A 12,632-nucleotide genomic window follows, 5' to 3' on the forward strand; every position below is an offset into this window, starting at 1 on the left:
TTAACCATTCTCTCTTTACTGTATCTAGCCTGTAGGACATTAACCATTCTCTCTTTACTGTATCTAGCCTGTAGGACATTAACCATTCTCTCTTTACTGTATCTAGCCTGTAGGACATTAACCATTCTCTCTTTACTTTTCTTTCCATCCCTTTTAATTTTTGTTTAATTTTTTTCTATCTCTCTTTTTTACCCCATCTAAAGTCGGGGTCGAACCCGGGAACATGCCGCTCATGGTTTTACCGTGAGGTCGTAAAACATTACCAATCATCACAAACACACATCTCTTACTGCTTTGTGTGCAGTGTCGGATTTTCTGATGACTCGAATTAATTTAGCAAATGGACATGGGTATCTCTTAGAAACTATTTTGAACAAATAAAAGGAAACATTCACAAGAACTGGGATCTGTCGGTATTTAAACGGGACGAACAAGATACACAAAAGGCAAATGATCATTGTGACTCATCTGTCAATGTCGCCTTTTCTAAAATGTCCATCTTGTTCGTGTACTTTTAAAACTGAGAGGTCGAATTTCTGGTGAATGTTTCGTTTCTTCCGTAGTTAAACGTTCCATAAACTTACACTTCTTATTTTTACATTTTTGTTTATAACCTTTAGTCAAGTATGAACATTTTTGCTCAGATTAGACCAGGTATCGAGACGAGAGTTATGGTGTGTGTTTGTGTGTTTGTGTGTGTGTGTGTGTGTGTGTGTGTGTGTGTGTGTGTGTGTGTGTGTGTGTGTGTGTTGTAAATGTGGCGATCTCATTTTTTAATCAAACTGATTGAAATGTTGGTCACAACATATTTGACCCGGTCCGGCGTCTGAAGCTTAAAATATAACGAATCAATGTGTTCCTTGTGTCCCTGAGCCGGACTGTATATGTCACAGACAAGGTCTTGTTGTGTCAGGCTGTCTTGTGTGCACGGAGTACTGTCGCTACGGACGAGATGGGCTCCAACGGCTGTCTCCGCTGTCAGTGTCACGTGTTGTTGTTGTTGTTGTGTCAGACTGTCCTGTGTGCACGGAGTACTGTCGCTACGGACGAGAGCTAGGGCGCAACGGCTGTCTCAGCTGTCAGTGTCACGTGTTGTTGTTGTGTCAGGCTGTCCTGTGTGCACGGAGTACTGTCGCTACGGACGAGAGCTGGGCTCAAACGGCTGTGTCCGCTATCAGTGTCACGTGTTGTTGTTGTTGTTGTTGTGTCAGGCTGTCCTGTGTGCACGGAGTAGGGGAAGGGCTCCTAATATGGACCACCTCCTGTTCTGACAAACTAACAGAGCTAGAGCTCTCAAAACACCCTCTCAGGATAACATGTCTTTGTTGAAACAGTTGCAGAAACACAAACCTCAAAACCGTTAGGCTTATTTTTCTTTTTACATTTGTGACCCTCCACCACGGAATGAGTCACATGTCACCTTTGCATGATTTTCATATTTTTAAATTTTCCTACAGATTTTTTTATGCTCTATCCTGTGGTGAAAACCGTTTTTAGAAAAGAGCGAAAACTGTTTGAGTTATAAGCCTGTGACTAAGGTGACCCTCACACTGTTACCAGACACTCCCCGGACTTACATTAAGCCTTACGCAGAACCGCGCGAGGTGACATGCGACTCATTTCGTGGTGGAGGTTCACATTCAGTCAAGTTTTGACTAAATGTTTTAACGTAGAGGGGGGGAATCGAGACGAGGGTCATGGTGTATGTGTGTGTGTGTGTGTGTGTGTGTGTGTGTGTCTGTCTGTGTGTGTGTGTAGAGCGATTCAGACTAAACTACTGGACCGATCTTTATGAAATTTGACATGAGAGTTCCTGGGTATGATATCCTCAGAAGTTTTTTTTAATTTTATTTTAATAAATGTCTTTGATGACGTCATATCCGGTTTTTCGTAAAAGTTGAGGCGGCACTGTCACGCCCTCATTTTTCAACCAAATTGGTTGAAATTTTGGTCAAGTAATCTTCGACAAAGCCCGGACTTTGGTATTGCATTTCAGCTTGATGGCTTAAAAATTAATTAATGACTTTGGTCATTAAATATCTGAAAATTGTAAAAAAAATATTTTTTTTATAAAACGATCCAAATTTACGTTCATCTTATTTTCCATCATTTGCTGATTCCAAAAACATATAAATATGTTGTATTTGGATTAACAACAAGCTCTGAAAATTAAATATATAAAAATTATTATCAAAATTTATTTTTCGAAATCAATTTAAAAACACTTTCATCTTATTCCTTGTCGGTTCCTGATTCCAAAAACATATAGATATGATATGTTTGGATTAAAAACACGCTCAGAAAGTTAAAACGAAGAGAGGTACAGAAAAGCGTGCTATCCTTCTCAGCGCAACGAATACCCCGCTCTTCTTGTCAATTTCACTGGCACTGGCTTTGCCACGGGCGGTGGAGTGACGATGCTACGAGTATACGGTCTTGCTGCGTTGCGTTGCGTTCAGTTTCATTTTGTGAGTTCGACAGCTACTTGACTAAATGTTGTATTTTCGCCTTACGCGACTTGTTTTCACTGTTGGCAGGGTTCACTCTAAATTTGCCGTCTAAAACGGACTCGTTTCTGTCCACAGCCAAAGCTTTTATCACACAGAAATTGGTATGTATGACAGCTTAGACCGTATTTGTTACATTTTTGCAGTGTTGACCCCGAGTGTCTACTGCAAACAAAAAAATAATAGCAAAATCTCAAAGTATGTGTGAGTCTCCTAATATGGACCACCTTCAACAAATCGAAGAAAATAAAAGCTAACGGTTATTTTCATTATTTCATTAAGAAGCTTTCTGGAAATAACCTATAACTAGCCCTCGAAAATTTCAAAAAAATATAACAAATAGTCTTCTTTTCGTGGAAGTTGATAATTTCACTTATTTTCACTCTGTTTTTGATAAGCTTCTTTAGTTTCCTGGTGTGCTTCAAATAATGCTCTCATCAACCCGAAACCGATAAATCTAAACAATATTTGAATTAGTCTGACTTGCACACTAAGTTGTATCATGTTATTTTGAAGTATAGGGGGCTTTTTACAGTGGTTCGTGACGGCCGCTTTACTGGTCCATATTAGGCGCCCAGGCTCCCAATATGGACCATTTGTGATTGGTTCTGTATTTAATTTTTGCAGAGTGTCTATCAAAGCTATTTCACTCTAATTAGGCCTAACGGTTAACCTAAGAGAGAAGGACTACCAAACACACAAGAGGCGAAGCCTTCAAGGCTCACGTAAGAAATCGACAAACAGTAACACAAACTCAATCACTCCGTCACACATACACACACACACACAAACACACACACAGACGCACACACACACACACACACACACACACACACACACACACACACACACACACACACATACTCACACACACACACACACACACGCACACACACACACAGTTAAAACTAACGCATCATATTAACTCGCCTGGTTCTTAAAATAATTCTGACGGTCAACACAGCCAGAAATGCCAACAAAGACAATCTGTTGCAAGGTAAGCTTACCAAACGTTACATAGCGAATCATATATGATAGTGCGTAAACAGCAAACAGTAGATCTACAATCAAAGAGAGGATCGAGTCTGGAATGAAACGCGATACAGATCTAGCATTCAAAAACTGTCTTTCACGTTCAAGGAAGTTGTTGCAAAGTACTTAAGACTAGATCAACTCATTTCACTAGAGGTGACTGCCTAGCACTGTGTTTGACAGCCGTGTCTGCTGAAATAAAAAGAAATTAAAACAAAACGGATTAACAGTAGGTGACACGTTATCAGAGTGGGAGACACTAGAGTCTGTCTCTGAACTTACCGGGATACGGCTGCAAGATCAGTCGACACTGACTGCCGCGCTTTCGACAGCTCTTCCTCGCGTGGACATTGGAAACACGCTGTGCAGATCAAATTGTAGGAAATCTCCCTTTGGAATCTTCTTTGTTTACTTTTCTGGAGCTTAGAAACCGAACAAAATGAAATCGTCTTCCCCGGCGAATCGGCGAGGTGAGAACTGGACCACAATCCTTCGCGCGACCCCTGACCTGATCTTGACACCTGACCTGCCGTCTACATGCCAAACACGACACAAATCAGTCAACTGCTTGTACCCCTTCAAAACCCCCCACCACCCGTTTTCTTTGGATACACGCTTTAACTACACACATGCCGACACAATGTTGATCATTGCTTCAATAATTTGAAGATGGTGCTTGAAAATTAACCACGTGAAATGAGTATTTCGGTGTTTAGCCAAAAATGTTAAAGTTTCTACCACAGACATACACACATACATACATACATACGCACGCACGCACAGACAGACAAAGTTTACCATCGCATAGGCTACACTTACGTGAGCCAAAAATGAAACTTCTTCGCAAGAAAACAAGCTAGTTATCAGCATGAAACAACAAGTCGCGTAAGGCGAAAATACAACATTTAGTCAAGTAGCTGTCGAACTCACAGAATGAAACTGAACGCAATGCAACGCAGCAAGACCGTATACTCGTCAGTCCACCGCTTACGGCAAAAGCAGTGAAATTGACAAGAAGAGCGGGGTATTCGTTGCGCTGAGAAGGATAGCACGCTTTTCTGTACCTCTCTTCGTTTTAACTTTCTGAGCGTGTTTTTAATCCAAACATATCATATCTAATGTTTTTGGAATCAGGAACCGACAAGGAATAAGATGAAAGTGTTTTTAAATTGATTTCGAAAATTTTATTTTGATAATAATGTTTATATATTTAATTTTCAGAGCTTGTTTTTAATCCAAATATAACATATGTATATGTTTTTGGAATCAGCAAATAATGGAGAATAAGATGAACGTAAATTTGGATCGTTTTAGAAAAAAAAGAAGTTTTTTTTACAATTTTCAGATTTTTAATGACCAAAGTCATGAACTAATTTTTGGGCCACCAAGCTGAAATGCAATACCGAAGTGCGGGTTTCGTCGAACATTACTTGACCAAAATTTCAACCAATTTAGTTGAAAAATGAGGGCGTGACAGTGCCGCCTCAACTTTCACGAAAAGCCGGATATGACGTCATCAAAGACATTTATCCAAAAAAAGAAAAACATATTCGGGGATATCATACCCAGGAACTCTCATGTCAAATTTCATAAAGATCGGTCCAGTAGTTTAGTCTGAATCGCTCTACACACACACACACACACAGACAGACACACACACACACGCACGCACATACACCACGACCCTCGTCTCGATTCCCCCCCGCTACGTTAAAACATTTAGTCAAAACTTGACTAAATGTAAAAAGTGGTCCATATTTGGAGCCCTTCCCCTACTGTCGCTACGGACGAGAGCTGGGCTCCAACGGCTGTCTCCGCTGTCAGTGTCACGTCTTGTTGTTGTTGTTGTTGTTGTTGTTGTTGAGTCAGGCTGTCCTGTGTGCACGGAGTACTGTCGCTACGGACAAGAGCTACTAGGCTCCAACGGCTGTCTCCGCTGTCAGTGTCACGTGTTGTTGTTGTTGTTGTTGTTGTGTCAGGCTGTCCTGTGTGCACGGATTACTGTCGCTACGGACGAGAGCTAGGGTCCAACGGCTGTCTCAGCTGTCAGTCAGTGTCACGTGTTGTTGTTGTTGTGTCAGGCTGTCCTGTGTGCACGGAGTACTGTCGCTACGGACGAGAGCTTGGGCCCAACGGCTGTCTCCGCTGTCAGTGTCACGTGTTGTTGCTGCTGTTGTTGTTGTTGTTGTTGTTGTGTCAGGCTGTCCTGTGTGCACGGATTACTGTCGCTACGGACGAGAGCTAGGGTCCAACGGCTGTCTCAGCTGTCAGTGTCGCAAGGAGGCCAGCCATTTCAAGGAAGCGCCCATCTACGGGAGACCACTCATCCATCCCTCGCCGTACCAGCAGCGATCGCAGTGCCCTCCCCTGCTGTGCAAGAACTACTGTAACTTTGGCAGGGTGAAGACTGATGATGGCTGTGACACCTGCAAGTGTAACTCGGGTACGTGTGGTGAGAGTGAATAACAGCTGTAAGAATGAGCCATCATCATCATCATCATCATCATCATCATCATCATCATCATCATCATCATCATCATCATCATCATCATCATCATCATCATCATCTTCAACACCATTGAAGCTTACGTGTCGCGAATGACAGAATTCAACCTCCTGCGCCCGTAGTTTACTGTACTGTCAGATGATGTGAGAGTGTGAACAGTTGTAAATGAAGCATTATTTTTGGTTTTAGATATTACACAGACAGACAGACAGACAGACAGACAGACATGCAGACAGACATGCAGACAGACAGACAGACAGAAAGACAGACAGACAAACAGGCAGACAGACAGACAAGCATGCAAGCAGACAGACCAAACGCAATTCCCTCTCTCTTCGTCCTCATCATGATAATCGCCACAACCACGACTACTGCTACTACCACTACCACCACCAAAGACGACAACGACGATAACAACACATAATACGAAGGGGTTGACAACAAAAGGGGAAAACGCTCGATCACGCAAATAGAGAAAAAATGCAATCCTAGTTCATTATAGTTTCTGTACATTCTGGTTCTTTCAGAGCCTTTGGTCCAAGCACCTGTAGGCAGACAATGCAATTCTAGTCCATTGTACATTCTGGTTCTTTCAGAGCCGTCGTTCCAAGCACCTGTAGGCAGACAATGCAATTCTAGTCCATTGTACATTCTGGTTCTTTCAGAGCCTTAGTTCCAAGCACCTGTAGGCAGACAATGCAATCCTAGTTCATTGTACATTCTGGTTCTTTCAGAGCCTTCGTTCCAAGCACCTGTAGGCAGACAATGCAATCCTAGTCCATTGTACATTCTGGTTCTTTCAGAGCCGTCGTTCCAAGCACCTGTAGGCAGACAAAGCAATCCTAGTTCATTGTACATTCTGGTTCTTTCAGAGCCGTCGTTCCAAGCACCTGTAGGCAGACAAAGCAATCCTAGTTCATTGTACATTCTGTTTCTTTTAGAGCCGTCGTTCCAAGCACCTGTAGGCAGACAAATCAATCCTAGAAAAAGGCAAAACGCAAACTTAGTCAAAGCAATTTATAAACAATCAAGTTTGAACAAGGTTACATATAAACACAACAACTATCTGCCCCAAAATTCGTATAATATTAACTTATTTACAACAGTGTCAGGAACAGAAAGGTTCTAAAGATGGCTTAGTGCCCGTGCAAGGAGGAACAGTAGCAAAGAAGTTAAAGATCAAGCAGCTTATTCACACTCAGACAAGTTCTTCCTTAAATGTTATTCTACTTAGTTGCACTATGCTATGGCATTCAAACCGTACTCATTTATTCGCTTTAAATTCCCAGGAAGAAAAAGATCACTAAGCCCGCGTGCGTCACGAAATACACGTACAAGTTAAAGACGCACCCCTTAACGCTGGAGAAGGGTACACTCAAGACGATTACAGTACATTCACGAGTTATCTAGATCTTTCACAATAAATCATTGTCTCTGTACTTAGTTACCCCTATTTTCTTGTGAAAAAAATCAAAACAAATTTAAAATAAACACAAACTTTATATTTATCAACGATTGGTTTCTTCAATGAACGCTATGAAATGTAGACTACAACACTATAGGTAAATCAAAACAATCACCGCAACATTCCAGCCCGTCCCAATATGGAACACAGACGAGGTAGCACAACAGAGAAAACAAATTCTATCTACTTCTGATCTAAAAATAACTTACACAATACATACGTATATGACGATGGACAAAAGGCAAATTTGGTTGAGTTAATATTTTAAGTTTAACTCACTTTGAGTTAGGAACTCATTATTGACTCCTTCAAACGAAGGTTAGCGTTTAAGGCCTTATGAAAGGCACACACTTGGGGTCACCATTGTGAATGAATGCAAATGCGCAAGTACGCTATCATACGGAAACAAACACAACTCCAACTGTAAGTTCCCTCCACTGTATTAATCAGTTATGACAGCATACACACAAATACACACAATCATGAACATAAAGGTTAGATACTCAAAAATCCGGTACTCACAGTTTTGTAGCAATAAAACAACTAGAGATGACAATCTCGTACAATTGTGCTACCAAACAGGTAAAGAAATACTAACAGTCCGTGACCTCTTAAGTGTAACGACTCACGGCTCTTGTATAGTCAAAAAAATCACCGTCTGCTCTGGCTACTCAATATTCCGGCCTTATCTTAAGTTATCAAGTTCTTGTGGACATATTTTAATTCTGGTCCTACACAGAATCACACAGCTTCTATAGCCGTACACTCGGAAATGTATTTAATACTAAATCCTCTTACTGGCGACCTCGGTCTACGCAGTACGATCGCCCAGTGACCTCTAGGGTCCAACTATCTCTACGTCTCAATAGCACTACGTGTCAATATCACAATTTTGTGAAAAACCAATGTACTGTAGCGTTACGTGTCAATACGCACCTGCTACTTCCAACTCCGCCGCATCGCCACTATCCGCAAGTACCTCACCACAGATGCTACCGCCAAACTGGTCACTTCCACCATTCTCTCACGTCTTGACTATTGTAACTCTCTCTTGGCGGGTCTTCCCTCTTCTTCTATCTCTCGTCTCCAACGCATTCAATATAGCTCCGCCCGTCTTGTCTTACGAAAGAAAAAGAGAGATCACATCACCCCCCTCCTAAATCAGCTCCACTGGTTGCCCGTTCCTGCCCGTATCACCTACAAAATCAACACTCTCACCTACAAATGCCTCCATGGTCTCGCCCCTGCCTATCTCTCCGACTCTCTCTCTCTCTATGTCCCTTCACGAGCACTCAGATCATCTGCTGACTCCCTCAAGCTCAACATCCCCCACACCAAACTCAAAACAGCAGGTCAACGCTCATTTTCTTTCCAAGCACCTAGCCAATGGAACACACTACCTCTCCCCCTCCGTCAACAACAGTCACTCGAATCATTCAAATCTGCACTCAAGACATTCCTTTTTTCCAAATAATCCATGCATTCTACACTGCCCACCCCATCCCACCCTGAATAACTGTACATATTTTAATGGTTGATGGTGTGAGTGTGCTAGTGACTTTAAGTCTCCGTGTGTGTGAATGAGTGTATGTGCGCCTTGAGTCGCCTGTTGGTGAGATATGTGCGCGTTATAAATATTCGTATTATTATTATTATTATTATTATTATTATTATTACGTGTCGATAACGCTACGTGACAATAGCACCACTACCAAACTGCAGACACTTCGCTTTGCCGTGTGTGCATATGTATTTATATATTGTATTTATATATTGTATATATAACATTAGAGTTTCTTAATTTCCCTTATCAGAAGAATGAATGAACGAAAACAACTGCACTCCGGCGAAACTACAGGAATGTTCCAGAACCCAAGGGAGGTAACTCTTGCTTTGTATCCATGTAAAGGAGATGACTCTTCTTATGAGAGCATACATTATCTTTCTTATTGGGTGTTGAGAGTTGAAGTTCTGGTTCTGCTGCTCCATAGAATTTGTCCGAAAATAACTGTGTTAGGGGTGGCATAGTAAAAGCCCCTTTTAGTGACCAAAGCTTTTTTTCTCTAGCAATTCGCTTGCTACTGACCAGCCTGCATTGCGACGATCAACTTTGTCTGATGTGTATCAGAGACTGTGTCTATGTTATGCAGTGTGCGCTCGCTATGATACTCTTTTCTTTCGCAAATATGAACATCAGAGCAACGAATCTCCGCCGATTCCTTGCCGATCACTGGCATCTGATCATCAAATGACACATTTTTTCATCGAATGTATATAAATTATCATAATATGATTGTACTTCATTTATTATTGCATGTCTAATTTTTCCAAAATTACAAAAATATTCACCGTCCGAAATCCATTTTATACGGGTTCTTATAATCATTCCGTCAATTTTCTTTTGTCGAATTGCAATTAATTCCTGTCTTTTCTTTTCCAAAATAAACTGAATATGTTCACTAAAAGTTGTCTCTAATATAAATATGTTTAATTTCGTCCACCAATTTACTTTCCCACTGTACACTTTCTTTCTTTTTACAGGATGATTATGTCAATTTGTTGACAACATGTGTAAATACATCGATCCGTGCAAATGGAAACAAATATGAAACGTTTGTTCAGTCACACACCACTACATTTTGAGTTGTTGTTAATGGGTCTGTGATTATATAGCCTGCTGTTTCCCAAAAGCTAATTATCAACCATGACCCAACAGCCTCCATTCTTCTCTCGTTTACCATTGTCCCCAGATACATCAGCAAGCAAAGTGCAAAAGCAAGCAAAACACTTAGATGGTTTGTCTCTCGCTGCGTGCACATTGTTGTCAGTTCCGAGCTGCCAGCTTTATCATTCGACTAACAGCGTGGCGTCCATCAGGACAATGTTCCATTTTTATGTAATATTTTAATGGAAAATAAAGTGCTGTGTCACAGGTGCAGAGAGAGAGAGAGAGAGAGAGAGAGAGAGAGAGAGAGAGAGAGAGAGAGAGAGAGAGAGAGAGAGAGAAAGAGAGTGCGAGAGAGAGAGAGAGAGAGAATTGAATTGAATTGAATTGAATTGAACTTTATTTTACAAGGATTAAGATTTAAGGCTACGCCTTTTCTTACAATCTGTCATTGGGACGCATAGACACACAATTATATCATTAAAAAAAAAAAAAAACTTAAAAAGTTAAAAAAGTAAAAGGAGGTTGGAAAACTTGAGCACGTGATAATAAAGATGACGATGATGATGACGATGATGATGGTGATGATGATGACGATGATGAAGATGAGGCATGAAGCATACGTAAGGGAAAGTCGCCAATCCTGGAACAGTCGGCCAACTTGGAACACCTCAATATACGATCAACGGGGAACAATTCATGAACAATTGTTTTGCAGAAATGTCTAGTGACATTCCTTGATATTATTCCAGCAAGAAAAATGACTATCGCGGCAACAACAACAAAAAAAAATGGTACGTTTTTTAAACTTTTCTTCCTTCTTCTTCTTATTTCTACCGTCTACAATTCGTATTATTACTCTTTATCTATATACGTTCACATAAAATGTTGATTGCTGTGATAAACCTTCATAGATTTGCAATAATTTGAACGGAGAAAAAGATTTGAAACGTCACGTGTATCCAACAGAAAAACGTGAAATCCATGCAGGTGCCATGCGGCAATGATGGAACACATAAGAGAGGCAAACATGGAACAGTGTTCCAGCTTTGCCGCATTCTGTTCCATCTTACCCTCATCAAACAATAAACAGAACACTGCTGATTTATTCACGTATTCAATTCTCTTTTCGGTTTTGTTGTGTTTTTCCCTTCTATAAGTTTTATTGAATGATTGATTGATTTGTTTGACAGTATTATGAGACCCGAACGGCGGTGGTTACCAGAAGAAATGGGCTGCGCTTTGTCGGCAGTGAAAAACGGAGATATGGGTTTCCGCTGCGCATCAAGAGCATATGGTGTTACTGTCACAACTCTTAAGTCATTTAGAAGGAAAAGAACAAGTTTGCAAAAGAAGAAGTAAGTACATTTAACACCAGAGATAGAACAAGAACTATTCAATAGCATTCTTGAAGCTGAAATAAATTTACCAACGTTACCCCCATCGTTGTTTTGTACACTGGACATGGAGTTTCTGGTCATTATGATTGCTTGGTTTCAGCAGAAAATGTAAGCCTACCTGCTGCTGATGTCCTGCAACGCACACCCACAAACTCGTCGAAGAGAACATGAAAAAAACCACTCTGAAATCATCACATCTTCTCCTTACAAGCAAAAGCTGGAGATTTCACTTGCAAAAAGGCGTGCAAGTCAACAGAAAAGAGGAAAGAATGAAGCTACAAAACCTTCTGCTCAGAGAATTAAGAGGGGAATATCTTCTGATCAGAGGAAAAAAAGGAGAACATTCTCGACGATGCGTTCTATCCTGGAGGAAAGCACTTGGTACTGCTTCATGTGTGGCACCAACTCCCCTGAGAACATGATACAGTGCCAGAAGTGCACACAGTGGGCACACGAGGACTGCGCTGACAGCAGCGGACAAAAGGACTTCGAAATCTGTACTTACCAATTTTTGTATGTCTGCAAAATCAGTTCTTAAATCTGTTCTTAGTTATTTGCTTTGAGACTTTATGCGTAATGATTTTTACATTTAGTCAATTGGGCAGGTAGCCCTTTTATATCTATTTGTCAACAGAAGAGGGGTACAAATGAAGCTGCGAAATTTCGTGGTACTGCTTCATGTGTGGCACCAACTCCCCTGAGAATATGTTATAGTGCTAGAAGTGCACACAGTAATCACACGACGACTGCGCTGACAGTAGGACTAGGAGACAAAGGACATCGGTTCTTTGCCTATTTTTTCCTACGGTCTCGAATAGCAGCTAGCATCTGCTGAAGAGACATTAAACCCCAAAACCATTTTTTCCTTTTTTGTAAGGTTTTGTTTCTCAGTCCTTTTAAGACCTAGCCCTTATTTATCTTTGTGTTTTACACTTAAGGCTTAAATTGTTATCCGATTTGTTATTTCCTTGGTAAAAATCAAAATATGATGTTGAAAAAAGACATTTAAATAAAATGGCTTAATCAAAATGTTATGACGTATTTATTTATCTTGTGT

At 40.8% G+C, this 12,632-nt stretch overlaps 1 protein-coding gene across 1 annotated transcript in view; it reads left to right on the forward strand.

The window, feature by feature from the left end:
* The first annotated feature begins 346 nt into the window (after nt 1–346).
* Nucleotides 347–12,632, forward strand: part of LOC138949851 (antistasin-like) — a 47,709-nt gene continuing 35,423 nt past the window's right edge. The window contains exons 1-4 of the mRNA XM_070321632.1: nt 347–350; nt 1,013–1,078; nt 5,519–5,686; nt 5,740–5,982. Of these exons, the coding sequence (XP_070177733.1) occupies nt 347–350; nt 1,013–1,078; nt 5,519–5,686; nt 5,740–5,982 (481 nt within the window). The remainder of the gene's footprint in view (nt 351–1,012; nt 1,079–5,518; nt 5,687–5,739; nt 5,983–12,632) is intronic.

The sequence above is a fragment of the Littorina saxatilis genome, linkage group LG16 (genome assembly GCF_037325665.1).
Source record: "Littorina saxatilis isolate snail1 linkage group LG16, US_GU_Lsax_2.0, whole genome shotgun sequence".
NCBI classification, from domain to species: domain Eukaryota; kingdom Metazoa; phylum Mollusca; class Gastropoda; order Littorinimorpha; family Littorinidae; genus Littorina; species Littorina saxatilis.